We start from the raw sequence: 15486 nt of genomic DNA, 5'->3' as shown, positions 1-15486 counted from the left end.
ATATCATTCATATTCTCTGAAAAATGGCCAAGAAATCAAATTCTGCCAGGGTATGTAAACTTATGAGCACAACTGTATGTGCTGCCCCAAACACAGTCTGCATTCAAGTAAGTATATACATTCCGATACACAAGTACTGATCAATTGTGCATAGATCAGCATACAGCCGTTACATATTGCAGCCTGTCATTGCTCGACAGGCTGCCCGTGTGTTTCTTTAGTATAGAATTACCCCTGAATTTATGCAGCATGGCCCTCTTGCAACAATTTGTATGAGTCAGACATCAGAGCACAACAAAAACTGGACCAGAAGCTATTTTTTTTCACTGCAGTGCAGGTCCATCAGCACCTACTGTACTTCTGCATTGGGGTACCGTTCAAAACGAATGCCAATAAAAACTACTGCACAGAGAAGTGACACACCATGCACTGCTTTAATACGTACTTTACTGTAACTGTATGTTAGTATAATACATAGGTATAAAGGCCACCTTAAAGGACTACTTTATGAACACATATATACATACATATATTGCACTGAATAAATACTATCACCACCTTGTATGCTCTGCATACAGTTAGCAAAACAGTGGGGGAGATTTACTAAACCCTGGTTCACACTGATGTGATTTCTGATACGTTCCAGAACACAGGGAATCGTAAAAGTGAAATAACAAGCTTCTATGGAGGCCGTTCACATACATGCAGTGTGACTCTGATGCGATTATAGGTTCCACGCGCACTAGCGTTTTTTTTAAGCTCCTAGAAGCTAAATCGTGTTATCCTATGTGTCCATGCACACTACTTTAGGCTATTAGTGTTTTTGAGCTTCAACGTCTAGGACCAGGAAAAAAAAAAAAAATGCTAGTGTGCATGGAGCCTTAAAAGGGGTCCTGTACAAGCTTGCAATTTGTAATTCCATAGACTTGAATGGAAACATCATGCAGATCACTTATCTGTTCTACTGTAACAATTCCAACACATTTTGTGCAAATCTTGCCCTGTTCCTCACCCCACATCCCTGGACCATATAGAGAGATCGCAGCTGCATCCAAATCGCAGCAAAAACGCATTCGAGTTGTATCTGAACCAAATCAACTCGCACTGGAGCTTCTCAAAATTGCCCAGAAAAACAGATTCAACTCAGCATCAGTTCGAACCTAGACTAAAACTAGGGCAGACAGAATCTGGAGCAGAACTGCATAGTATCCAATCAGCTTCTAGCTTGTTCAGTTAAAGGGATACTAAAACACAAAGGCAGGTTGATTTACTAAAGACAAAATATTCTGTGCGCTGCAAGTACATTTGCTCTAGATCTGAGGAGAAGCGCTGCCGATTTCTATAACTCATTAATGTGCAAGCAAAAATTATGTTTTTTTATTTTCCTTGCATGTGATTGAGTATTCTTTGCAAAATGAAACTTTTCCTTATTTACTAAGCTGTGGAGCAAGTGTACGGTAGATTTGTCTTTAGTAAATCAGCCTCACTGTTTAATTTATATATAACACACACATACACACACAGTGGAACCTCGGTTTGCGAGTAGCGCGGTTAACGAGCGTTTCGCAAACCGAGCACTGTATTTCTAAAAATCCTGACTCTGAGTGTTGTCCGGCAAAACGAGCAGGATTCAGGCCAAAAGCATTGTGCAGTACTGCTTTTGGCCTGAGGTGGGGGGGCGCCGGAGCAGAGCAGAACCGAAAGTCGCCGATCAGCGTTGTTTGGAGATGCACGGAAAGGACAGATAACAGTTTGGCTGACCTCGGCAAACCTCGGAAAGGCTAGTGAAGGGAGTCTTTCCGAGGTCAGACGAAGTGTCCCTCGTGCCTTTTCACCCGCTTCCGAGGCTCTCCAGCACCCCCCACCTCTGGCCGCATACGGTATTTCATCCCATTGAAGTCAATGCGGAACTAATTATTTTCATTTCCATTGACTTCAATGGGAAAACTCAATTTGATATGCGGGTACATTGGATTACGAGCATGCTCCTGGAATGGATTATGCTTGTAATTCGAGGTTCCACTGTACACACTTTTTTTTCTAAAAAATGTACATCTGTCACATGACCCAGCTCCTTCCCAGCCTGTCTGCAGGGAAACATGCAGGAGCAGGTTTCTAGTATTCTGCTGCTGGTCACATGTTCAAAAAAAAAAAAAAAAAAAAGGGGGGGGGGGGTCAATCAGCCTTTGGATTAGAGAGTAAAAACAAATAGTAGTAAACCTCATAAAAAGAGGAATAGGCACAGTCAGTAAGTCAAAATGTGCTAGTATGCATCGCTAGCTCCCATTGGCCAGCGGGTGAGCCAATGAGCAGGTCCGGCGGACTTAGAGCCACCTGCGATCTTTCCCCATAGTGACAGAACGGGCATGTGCCTGTGTAAAACAAGGCAGATCACACAGATCCTGTCTTTCTGCTATGCAGGAAGACAGATCTGTGTGTTTCCCCAGTCACACAGTCCCCCAGTTAGAACAAACACTGAGGGAACACATTTAACCCCTTGATTGACCCTGATGTTAACCCCTTCCCATCTAGTGTCATTAGTACAATGTCAGCGCACATTTTTTAGCACTGGATTACTGTAATAATGTCGCTGGCCAAAAAAAAAAAAAAAGTGTCAAAAATGTCAGTTAGGTGTCTGATCTGACCGCCGCAATTACTAATAAATAAATAAGCCAAAAATCTATCCCCCATTTTGTAGGCGCGATAACTTTTGGGCAAGCCAATCAATATACGCTTATTGCAATTTGTTTGACCAAATATATGAAGCAGAATACATTTTTTCTTTTTGGAAATGTTTTATCGCAGAAAAAAAAAAAAAAACACTATTCTTTCTTTTTTGGGGGAAATTATCACTTTTTTGTTTAAAGAGCAAAAAAATAAGCACAGAGGTGATCAAATGCCATAAAAAAAAATAAATAAATAAATTGTGGGGGGAAATAAAGTGTTTGGATACAGTGTCACACAATTGCCAGTTAAAGCGACAGTGCCGTATCACAAAAAATTGGCCTGGTCAGGAAGAGGGTAAATCCTTCCAGGGCTGAAGTGGTTAAGCTGCAGCAGCACCCCTGAGGATGGAGTTGTACGCATGCTGATGTTGCACTCGACAAACGTTATTGCTGCCGACTGGGACACATTTCAAGCATAAAGGGGGAGGTAGCACCTCAACCACACCCATTTGTAGCACAACGCAGGGTTAAAACAGGCAATGGGAAAGCGACCTATCATGTCCCAGCTGCCTATTCACGGTCCCCTAAAAAGAGATCCACTGCAGATCGCATTTCAGAGGTGTGGTAAATTGCCTTGACATGAGCACATGGAAGGAAGTTGTGTAATCCACAAACACAATGAGCAGCATGCAGACCCCCTGTGTGTGTTTGTCACCCCAGCCTTGTGCAGTCAGAGTGGGTGTGACAAGCCTAGAATGTAGTATTGGAAGCCGGAGGATTCTGTACCTATGAGCGGGTATCCGCTGACTGCCCAGTCCTTTCCCGACTAGGAAATGCACGTCACTCAGCACCTCGTTGTTAAACAGAAAAGTGAAGCGTTCCCGCACCGTGGTCTTAGTGGCTTGCCAGTTATAGACGGGCTCTCTGTGCAGGAGGCCGGCAGCCGCAGGTAGAGGCGGAGGCGGAGCCGCTGGAGGCGAGGCCCCGGCAGAAGACGCTGCCGATGCAGTTTGGTTCCCCGGAGAGGAAACCGCTGCCCCTCCGCTGTAGTTGTACGAAGTGGACACGGTCCCACCGCGATTGCTAGGGGCGCTGTTGCTCACCACACCGGAGAACGAAAGGCCACCATTCCCACCCGCCGCCATCTTGGATGGGGGAGGCTCCTGTGGGCGGCTGGAGGCGGATATAGCTGGAAGCTCCCAACCACTGTTCACAAATAAAAGCGGGCAGCAGCGACGCATGGGGCGGTGTGGCCCTAAAATTGCTATGGCAACGGGAAAAGCGCAGGCATCAGATTGACTTAAAACAGTAGATGGGTGGAACTTGTGACCTTGACTACGAGCGATGGGAATGATCGGGCCTGTTCATTGGACGAGGAAAGTGACGGCTTCGAGCTCCAAAACTGCGGGCACTTTGTTTAGTTCCTGTTTGTCTTCCAGGCGCCATCTTGGATCACGTGTTCAAAGGCAGAGCGCGCTGATTGGCGCTTCCAACAAACTTCTCACGTTCACTCTTTCCTACAGTATGGACTGGCAAAAGATGGTTTTTATTTGTCCTTAGGCGAGCCATTTTTTTCATTGGCAGTCATCTGGTTAATAATCTTTTGTCTGTGAGCCGTGTATTTAAAGAGGAACTGCAGTCTGCTCACATAATCTGTAAAAAGCATTTTTGCCGTTCTGAAGCTTCCCTCCAACCACTTTGCATATTATTTTATATGTACTGTGATTCTGTACTTGCCAATACAGTGGCATTTTGGATTACAAGCATAATTCATTCCAGGAGAATGCTTGTAATCCAAAGCACTTGTATATCAAAGTGAGTTTCCCCATAGAAGCCAATTGAAGCATAGATAATTTGTTCCGCATTGATGTCTATTGCAATACCGCATGTGACCAGAGGTTGGGGCGCCGGAGAGCCTCGGAAATACTCGGGGACAGCTCGGCTGAACTCGGGAACGGAGTATTTCTGAGTGATTCTGAGTATTTCCGAACGGCTCCTAACCGTTCCAGGTGTCACCGGCACCCCTGGCCAAATGCGGTACTGCACACCCCATTAGCTTGAATTCTGCTCGTTTTGCAAGACAACACTCGCAAACCGAATCAGGATTTAAAAAAGAAAAAACTTGCTTGTCTTTCAAAGCGCTCGTTAACCGTGTTACTCGTAAACCAAGGTACTGCAGAAATCTCCCTCCATCAAGTCTGGCTGCATCCATTTTAACTGTGGGCAGCTGAAGATGCTGCCTGTTCACTTCCTGGATTTACACAAACACACCTCCAGCTCTGCAGCACTCATTGGCCCTCTTATGACTCACCCCCCCTCCCTTCCTGGCAAACTCTCACGTGAGTGAGAGAGGTGTGCATGATGTCATAAGTCTAGGCTAATGACCAGACAAGAAACAGGAAGTGGGCTGTATAAGGTATTTACTGGCAGAAAAAAATGTTTTACTGTCCAAAGTTAAAACGACAAGGGCAGAAGATTTAATAGATGGAAAGATGAAAAAATTACTGAAGAGCAGCTTTAATACAGCAAATGTTGTGGACTCTGCTATTTTATATAACTAATTATATAACTAATACCATGAATATATCAGATATCCCAATCTTGCCACAAAAATACAAAACTGGAACCACCCTAAGGCCCCTTTCACACTGGGGCGGTGGGGGCGTCGGCGGTACAACAGCGCTATTTTTATCGCTGCTGTACCGTATTTCTTGCAGCGGTATTCGGCCGCTAGCGGTGCGGTTTTAACCCCCGCTGGCGGCCGAAAAAGGGTTAAAATCCCTCGTACAGCGCGGCTATAGCCGCGGTATTGCCGTTATATAGCCGCGCTGTCCCATTGATTTCAATGGGCAGGAGCGGTGAATACACCGCTCCTTCACAGCTCCAAAAAAGCAGTTTGCAGGACTTTTTTCACCGCCCTGCCCATCGGGCTTTCACACTGAACAAACAGCAGAGGCTGTTTAGGGGTGGTTTGCAGGCGGTATTTTTAGCGCAATACCGCCTGCAAACCGCCCCAGTGTGCAAGGGGTCTAACTGCGGCAGTTCCCACTTTTTATTACACACTTCTCATTCGCTGGCCTACAGGGTGAGTGCTGTAATAGAATCAAAAGGTGCTTCAACAAAGTATTAGTTTAACCACTTCAGCCCCAGAAGGGTTTACGCCCTTAATGACCAGGCCATTTTTTTTGGGATACGGCACTGCGTTGCTTTAACTGACAATTGCGCGGCCGTGTGACGTTGTACCCAAACAAAATTGTCATTTCTTTTTCCCACAAATAGTGTTTTTGATGGTATTTGATCACCTCTGCAGTTTTTATTTTTTGTGCTATAAACAAAAAAGACCAACAATTTTGAAAAAAAAAATTTTTTTTACTTTTTGTTATAATAATAATAAATATCCCCCCCAAAAAAACAAATGTCTTCATAAGTTTAGGCCGATATATATTCTTCTACATATTTTTGGTAAAAAAAATCACAATAAGCGTATATTGATTGGTTTGCGCAAAAGTTATAGCGTCTACAAAATAGGGGATAGATGTATGGCATTTTTAATTTTTTATTTATTTTTTACTAGTAATGGCGGTGATCAGCAATTTTTAGCGGGACTGCGACATTGAGGCGGACAGATCGGACACTTTTTTGGGACCAGTGACATTTATACAGCGATCAGTGCTATAAAAATGCACTGAATACTGTATAAATGACACTGGCAAAGAAGGGGTTAACACTAGGGGGCAAACAAGGGGTTAAATGTGTTCCCTGGGAGGTGTTTCTAACTGTGGGGGGGAGGGGACTGACTGGGAGTACAGAGAGATCGCTGTTCCTAATCACTAGGAACAGACGATCACTCTGTACTCCCCTGACAGAACAGGGATCTGTTTGTTTACATTGACAGATCCCCGTTCTGGCTCTCTGTGGAGCAATCGCAGGTGGCCGGCAGACATCGCGGCCGCGGGCCACGCTCATTGGCTCCATCGCCACGGGCGCGTGCCCACTGTATCTATTGCACAAAGCGACATACACCTACGGCAATTTGCGCAATAGAGCCGACCTGCCGCCATATAACTACGACGGCAGGTCGGCAAGTGGATTGTCATTTGCCACGTCACGTGCCATAAGTTGTGGATTGTCCACTTGCCACGTCACCTGACACAAGTTGCAGATTGTCCACTTGCCACGTCACCTACCACAAGTTGCAGATTGTCACTTGCCATGTCACCTGCCACAAGTTGCAGACTGTCATTTGCCACGTCACCTGCCACAAGTTGCGGACTGTCCACTTGCCACGTCACCTGCCACAAGTTGTGGATTGTCCACTTGCCACGTCACCTGCCACAAGTTCCAGATTGTCCACTTGCCACATCACCTGCCACAAGTTGCGGACTGTTCGCTTGCCACGTCACCTGCCACATGTTGCGGATTGTCACTTGCCGCATCACCTGCCACATGTTGCAGATTGTCACTTGCCACGTCACCTGCCACAAGTTGCGGATTGCTATCTGCCACATTTTGCGGATTGTCATCTGCCATATGTTGCAGATTGTCACTTGCCACGTCACCTACCACAAGTTGTGGATTGTCCATTTGCCACGTCACCTGCCACAAGTTGCAGATTGTCCATTTGCCATGTCACCTGCCACAAGTTGCAGATTGTCACTTGCCACGTCACCTGCCACACATTGCGGATTGTCATTTGCCACGTCACCTGCCACAAGTTGCGGATTGTACACTTGCCACGTCACCTGCCACAAGTTGTGGATTGTCCACTTGCCACGTCACCTGCCACAAGTTGCGGATTGTTATTTGCCACGTCACCTGCCACAAGTTGTGGATTTTCCACTTGCCACGTCACCTGCCACATGTTGCGGATTGTCACCTGCCACATGTTGCGGATTGTCACTTGCCACGTCACCTGCCACAAGTTGCGGATTGTCATCTGCCACGTTGCAGATTGTCACTTGCCATGTCACCTGCCACAAATTGTGGATTGTCCACTTGCCACGTCACCTGCCACAAGTTCCTTGTTCAAGTCTAACATATGGGTCAAATTCCAATTATACTTCGGATAACAGCAATGCTAGTGGTGTATTGGATTGGATCAAGGGCTCATTAGGGTATATAGTCTATGAATCATTGCAAGCAATTACACGTTTTTAAAATATTATTCTAATGGTTTTTCATCATTTGCCATAATTTTTGAGATTTTTAATGTAAAAAAAAGGGGCACCTTTAAAAACGCTTATAAACGAAAACGCTTGGCGTCTGAAACGTGGAAATCTTTGGCGTCTGAACTCTGAACTTTTTTGCCTTCAATGAAAGGCTGTTAAACGCAAGTGCCTAAAAATGACTGTAAACGAGACTGTGTACATGGTCACATAGGATAACATTGAATGAGTTCAGGGGCAGTTGAAAAAAACGTCCAACTGCCACTGAACGTCCGTTTAACAGCCTCAGTGTGCATGAGGCCTTATGCCGCGTACATACGAGCGGAGTTTTCCAGCGGACTTCCGACGGACTTACCAAACGAATGGACTCGCCCACACATGACCGGACTTTCCGGCAGAATAGGTCCGATGGTCTTCCCGACGGAGTTACGGCGGACTTCCGGACTTGCCCACACACGTTCATTTTGAACGTGATGAAGTACAATGGGACTAGAAAGGGAAGTCAACCTCGCCGCTTTTATTGGCGAGATTGACACCTTGCGAGCCTCGTCGCGGAGCATACCAGGCCCTCAGGTCTGGTATGGACTTTAAGGGGAACCCCCTACGCCGAAAAAAACGGCATGGGGGTTCCCCCAAAATCCATATCAGACCCTTATCTGAGCACGCAGCCCGGACGGTCAGAAAAGGAGGTGGGGACGAGCGGGCGCCCTCTCCTGAACCGTACCAGGCCCCATGCCCTCAACATGGGGGGGTGGGTGCTTTGGGGAAGGGGGGGTGCGCCCTGCCCCCCCACCCCAAAGCACCTTGTCCTCATGTTGATGAGGTCAAGGGCCTCTTCCCGACAACACTGGCCGTTGGTTGTCGGGGTCTGCGGGCGAGGGGCTTATCGGAATCCGGAAGCCCCCTTTAATAAGCCCCCAGATCCCGGCCCCCCGCCCTATGTGAATGAGTATGGGGTACATCGTATCCCTACCCATTCACCTGGGGAAAAATGTGTCAATAAAAAAACACACTACACAAGTTTTTAAAGTCATTTATTAGGCAGCTCCGGGGGTCTTCTTCCGACTTCGGGGGTCTCTTCCGACTTCTCTGCTCTCTCCGGCCTCTTCTCCCGGTGTCCGGTTCTTCTCCCGCTCGCCGGCCTCTTCTCCCGGTGTCCGGTTCTTCTCCCGCTCTCCGGCCTCTTCTCCACTTCTTCTCCCGCTCTCCGGTTATTCTGCCGGGCTCCTCCGCTATCTTCTGCTCTTTTGCCGCTCTCTTGCTAGCTGTGGCCCAGTGGCCCGGTCCTCTCCACCGTCTTCTTCCCTCTTCTCTTCTTCCGAAGTTGACACAACGCTCTCTCCCACTGTAATGCCGTGTGCGAGGTGCGCAACGACTTATATAGGCCTTATGACAGCATAGTCCCAGCATGCCCCGGAACTGTGACTTCATAAGGGGCGGGGTCACCGGGTGACATCACCCGGTGCCTATATAAGTCTTTGTGCACCTCGCACACGGCATTACAGCGGGAGAGAGCGTCGTGTCAACATCGGAAGAAGAGAAGAGGGAAGAAGACGATGGAGAAGACCGGGCCACCACTAGCAAGAGAGCGGCAAAAGAGCAGAAGATAGCGGAGGAGCCCGGCAGAAGAACCGGAGAGCAGGAGAAGAAGCAAAGAAGAGACCGGAGAGTGGGAGAAGAACCGGACACCAGGAGAAGAGGCCAGAGAGAGCGGAGAATTCGGAAGAGATCCCCCGAAGTTGGAAGAAGACCCCCGGAGCTGCCTAATAAATGTCTTTAAAAACCTGTGTAGTGTGTTTTTTTTATTGACACTTTTTTCCCCAGGTGAATGGGTAGGGGTATGATGTACCCCATGCTCATTCACATAGGGTGGGGGGCTAGGATCTGGGAGCCCCCTTATTAAAGGGGGCTCCCGGATTCGGATAAGCCCCCCGCCCGCAGATCCTAGACAACCAACGGCCAGGGTTGTTGGGAAGAGGCCCTTGTCCTCATCAACATGGGCACAAGGTGCTTTGGGGTGGGGGGGCCGCAGGGTGCCTAGTAGGCATGCGGCCTAGTAGGGTTCAGGAAGGGGGGGTGCTCTTTCCTGACTGGCCGGGCTGCGTGCTCGGATAAGGGTCTGTTATGGATCTTGGGGGAACCCCCATGCCGTTTTTTTCGGTGTAGGGGGGTCCCATTAAAATCCATACCAGACCTAAGGGACATTGTCGCCTCTTTCTCGCGCTTGCTGCAATAGGAAAATGTGTTTTTCCTATTGCAGCGAGCGCGAGATGCACAGTACCCTGTCGCCAAGAACCAGCGCGATCCTCGCGCTGGAAACATTCTTGCGGGCAGGTGCTATAGCTGCCCTTGCATTGTATTTGGTCCGTCGGACCAGCATACAGACGAACGGACTTCCCGATAGCAACTGGGACTGGCGGAAAGATTTGAAACGTTTCAAATCTAAAGTCCGTCGGAAGTCCGATGAAGCCCACACACGGTCGGATTGTCTGACGAATTCGGTCCATCGGACCAGTCCAGTCGAAAAGTCCACTCGTGTGTACAGGGCATTAGCTTCACTTCCTATCTTGCTGACAATGTTTTACCATACAGCAGAACTATACACACCTCCACTGCAGCCTTGCAGTGTCTTGGACATTACAGGACCCCGACATCTTCGGGCGGTCTTTTTCCAGGTTCTGATCTTCAGCAATCTTTGATTGGCCAAGCCGAGATGACATTACTTAGGAGTTCATTCATCTCAGCAAACTTCAAAATTGTACACTGAGCATACAGTGCTGACAGGCAGGTAAGATGTTAAAGCGGAGTTCCAGTCCTTTTTTCTGTTTATTAAAAGTCAGCAGCTGACTTTTAACCTCCCTGGCGGTATGATTATTTCACAATGTTTCGCATGAAAATTTGGTGTTTTATATTGTAGGCCTGTAATTCTTAGGAATAACTCACTTAAATCTGTTCAAAACAAGAGTCTATTAGACATCCCGGGTATAATAAAGTTTAAAACACAAAATCATAAATTATAATATAATAAATAACTATAAATAATTATAACAAATAATATAATAATAATAATATTTATTCAATAATGTAATCAAATCAAAAACACTGAAATTTGCTCAGTTGCAGAATTGTCGCTGTCATTACTTTCAGTGTTTGGTGACGAATTTCTCCACAAATCACTATTGTTCAATTCTGCAAGTGTTCTAATTTACTATCACTGTTTTCTAGCTGGCCTAAAACTGCTTTTGACGTAAATGTACACTTTTTGGTTGCTATGGACAATCTCAAGTTTCCAGGCAGAAAGAACAGTGTAGATAATATAAAACTACATGCAGACACTGGACAAAGCATTAGGGACAAAAGAGAGGTGAAATTATTTGATACAGAAATGTAATCAGTAAGATTACAGTATACTGTATTATGTTTTTTTCACTTTTTGAATTTGGTGCCGGGCTCCATCCCCGTGCGTCGCAACGCTCGCAGGGAATGAAGCCCGGCACAGTGATAGATCGATCTGAGGACACAGCCCGCAGACACAGCGGGGGGACATCGCAGGATCATGGGGACAAGGTAAGTAACTTTGCCTGGATCCCGCAATGCAATCCCGAGTGTGGCTCGGGGTTACTGCTTTTGGTAATGAAAATTCACCCCGAGCCACACCCGAAATTACAGCTAGGGAGGTTAATAAACACACACCTGTCCCAGGATCCAGCGATGCAGCCGCCCGAACCCTGGGTTCTCTCCCTCGCCTCTCTCCGTCGCCGGCATCACAAGAGTGGACACCCGGCTGTGACAGCTTGTGGCTTCACAGCCAAGTGCGCACTGCGCATGCGCGAGTCACGATGTACCTGTATGGCCGGCCAATCTTCTGGGACCTGTGACATGTCCAAGAAGATTGCAGGGAGGATGGGGGAGAGGAGAACTTCCGCTTGAGTGGGAGCTGGGTACCTGTCAAAATAAGGTACCCACTCCCCCCCCCAAAAAAATGACATGCCAAATGTGGCATGTAAGGGGGTGAGGAGTCCTTAAAGTGGAACTTCCACTTTTGGGTGGAACTCCGCTTTAATGTAATAGTATGTCTCTTCTGCATTAAAAAAAATGCCTTTTCTGGCACTTTTTGTTTACATGTAACAATCAGTTTGAATATATAAGTGTTTCACCAGACCTGCAGAAACACCGCTCAGCGCCAGGCAACTAAACAGACCCAAAGTGTAGATATATAAAAATATTTAAAATATTTAGAATAAGTGAACATTCAAAAGTGCATAAACGTAAATAAACATCAATATGCAACTATGAATTATTCACAAACAAATAAATGAGATTACACTCCACTTTGTCTGTTTAAGCAGAGAGCAAATCTAATAGAAGCAGCTGTCTCAAACCAAATATAACAATGTTAAATCTGTGTTATAAAGTAATCCTATTAGACTAAATTATCACACTAGACAGCACTAATGTTGAGCAATTGAAACATGTGGACAACAACACATAAAAAGGAAAATCATAAAACAAAAAAGTCCCTTAGAAGAAAGTCCCTTATATAGGGTAGTGATGTAAAGTTCAGGGTGTAGTTCAGATAATTATCAGGTGATCATGAAAACAGTCCTCCACATGCACCTTCCACCGATCACTACGAAATCCACCCGGTGACAGACACTCTCCCCCTAGGGGGTTAAACTCACCAGATATGGGGAGCAATAAAGCATTCAGAGTCAGCACTCTTTAACAGAAGTTTGTTTGACGCGTTTGTATGACGTGTTTCGTCATATCCTTGACTTCAACAGAGGACGCCCTCTGTTGAAGTCAAGGATATGATGAAACGCGTCAGGGCGTGGCTAACGCGACGTAGGAAGTGACGTGTGCGCTCCACCTGAGTCATCTGCACAACCAGGAAGTATTCATCTTCTCCTGTGTAGCGGCGCTGACATCTTTTGGTGAAGTTGACACACTTACACTACCTGCCTGTTCGATTGATTGCTCACTTTTGATTTTATTTGATATACGTATTTTATTGAAGGGGGGTTTTCTGTCTGTCTTTGTGGAAGGGACTCTGAGTCAATAAACAGGATTACGCTATGTGCACTTTTTTCTCTGTTTTCTTTGATTCATTATGAGCCCTGAAAATCTGTGACCCTACATAGAGTGTTGTTGGCAACAAACTGCTGTTAAAGAGTGCTGACTCTGAATGCTTTATTGCTCCCCATATCTGGTGAGTTTAACCCCCTAGGGGGAGAGTGTCTGTCACCGGGTGGATTTCGTAGTGATCGGTGGAAGGTGCATGTGGAGGACTGTTTTCATGATCACCTGATAATTATCTGAACTACACCCTGAACTTTACATCACTACCCTATGTAAGGGACTTTCTTCTAAGGGACTTTTTTGTTTTATTATTTTCCTTTTTATGTGTTGTTGGCCACATGTTTCAATTGCTCAACATTAGCGCTGTCTAGTGTGATAATTTAGTCTAATAGGATTACTTTATAACACAGATTTAACAATGTAACAATCAGTATTTTTTGCTAGAAAATTTATTAGAACCCCCAAACGTTATATATTTTTTTAAAGCAAGGCCCTAGAGAATAAATTGGTGGGTTTTGCAATTTTTGTATGTAACACGGTAGTTGTGCAGCCATTTTGCAAGCTCAATTTTTTTTAGGAAAAAATACACTTTTTTAAAATTTTAAAGCAAAAAAAATACATAACCCAATTTTTGGTAAAACATAAAAGATGATGTTATGCGGGGTAAATACATACCAAACATGTCATGCTTTAAAATTGTGCACGCCCGTGCAAAGGCAACAAACAACATAAATTTTACTATCCATAGACAATGTTTTAAAAGCCTTTACAGGTTACCACTTTAGATTTACACAGGAGGTCTGGTGGTAGAACTACTGCCCATGATCTGACGTTTGCAGTGATAACTTACATATGTGGAACGATAGCTGTTTGCATGCCTGCGGGACTGACGTATGCATTCGCCTTTGCGTGCAAGCAAAAGGGGACTGGGGCACTTTAATTTTTAAAACATTTTTTTTACACTGATGCTTTTAATTTTTCTTTGAAAACTTTTATTGCTGTCACAAGGAATGTAATAGGCATGTGATGATATTATTTAAGGAGAGATCTGGGGTCCCTCCTCTGCCCTTAAAAGCATTTAAATACACCAAGATCAGTGTGTTAAAATGCTTTTGATTTTTGAAAATGGCGCCGTTTACATCCAGGTAAACTGGAAGTGATGTCAGGTCATCGCTTCCAGGTTACCATAGCCCACAGACCCGAACAAAGCTGATCCGTTCTTTGTTAAGATCTGCGGTCAGCTGGTATCATTCGGGTATAACCACTTGAAATCCAGCGATGTACCAGGTGTGGGACTGGTCATCAAGTGGGTTAAAGCGTAACTAAACTCTCCAATCCTTTACAGTCAAGGAAGCTGCCATCTTAGCTTCTGTTTCATCTGCATTTGCCATGGTTGTAGTTGTACACGTGATAATCTATGACACTAGCCACTTGATAGCTTAAAGTGATTGTAAAGGCAGAAGGATTTTTATCTTAATGCATTGTATGCATTAAGATAAAAAACCTTCTGTGTGCAGCAGCCCCCCCCCCCCAATACTTACCTGAGACCATCTCTATCCAGCGATGTTGCACGAGAGACTCGGCTGCCCGGGACTCTCCTCCTCGTTGACTGAGACAGCAGCGAAGCGCCATTGGCTCCCGCTGCTGTCAAAGTCAGTGAGCCAATGAGGAGAGAGAGGGTGGAGTCTAGCTGTGGCTTTGTGTCTGAATGAACACACAGAGCCCGGGCGCCCCCATAGCAAGCTGCTTGCTGTGGGGGCACTCATCAGGAGGGAGGGGCCAGGAAAGCCAAAGAGGGGCTCAAGAAGAGGAGGATCCGGGCTGCTCTGTGCAAAACCACTGCACAGAGCAGGTAAGTATAACAATTGTTATTTTTAAGAAAAAAAAAAATAGACTTTACAATCACTTTTAACAGTAATATTGAGGGCATAAGCAACTGTAACAGTTAGGGCCATGTTCAAACTAGTTCGTTAAGTAAAATGCTTTGTTTTATTGTTTGGGCTAGTGACCGGGCTGGCTCCAGCAGAGAGCAGTGTAATGGACATTTCAGGACACCGCACTGCTTTATGCTGAATTTTTCTACAGCTCACTGCACCACTTATTACACCAGCGTTGTGTTGTGAATGGGGTACTTGGAAAACAATTGTTTTCTATGTACCTTAGCGGTGTCCTGCATTTATCCAGGGCAGAAAAGCAAAGGTCTCTGCTGATAGTGTGAACGAGTCCTAAAGGAAGCAAGGGTAATTTTGAAACAGCAACACGGAAATAAAACAGAAAGTTGTATTCAAATACTTACTATAATTTTCCTTTCCTGACTATTCTCCATAGCAGCATATATATGGGTAGGCTTCACCCTCATACGATCTCAGCCTCTGTTTAGACCTGCAGTTCCATGGTTCTGCACACGTGACTAGCTATGACAACAGCCACTTGAGGGCTTGAAAGATCTGGTGAGAGCTGATATAAGCACACTGGTAACTTTATCGGCTATCTCCAGAGGCATGCTTTGAATTTAGCTTATCCTGCACATGAGCTAGTAGGCATATTGTAAATGAAAACACTGTAGAAAACCTTGG

At 45.7% G+C, this 15486-nt stretch overlaps 1 protein-coding gene across 4 annotated transcripts in view; it reads right to left on the bottom strand.

Moving 5' to 3' along the window:
* The window catches only part of BTBD2 (BTB domain containing 2), a 239590-nt gene extending 224364 nt beyond the window's left edge, over positions 1–15226 (bottom strand). The window contains exon 1 of one of the 4 annotated variants that reach the window (XM_073595242.1): positions 15207–15226. Coding sequence is in view for 2 of the 4 variants with exons in the window: in XM_073595225.1 (XP_073451326.1) it covers positions 3453–3907 (455 nt within the window). In the remaining 2 variants the exon portion in view is untranslated. Of the gene's footprint in view, positions 1–3452; positions 3935–15206 lie in introns of those variants that run through there. The other 3 variants (XM_073595225.1, XM_073595219.1, XM_073595234.1) reach the window with 3 other exon arrangements.
* Between the last annotated feature and the right edge of the window lie 260 nt (positions 15227–15486).

This window comes from Aquarana catesbeiana, linkage group LG01 (genome assembly GCF_042186555.1).
Source record: "Aquarana catesbeiana isolate 2022-GZ linkage group LG01, ASM4218655v1, whole genome shotgun sequence".
In the NCBI taxonomy this organism is placed as follows: domain Eukaryota; kingdom Metazoa; phylum Chordata; class Amphibia; order Anura; family Ranidae; genus Aquarana; species Aquarana catesbeiana.
This window is presented reverse-complemented; position numbering and strand designations above follow the sequence as displayed.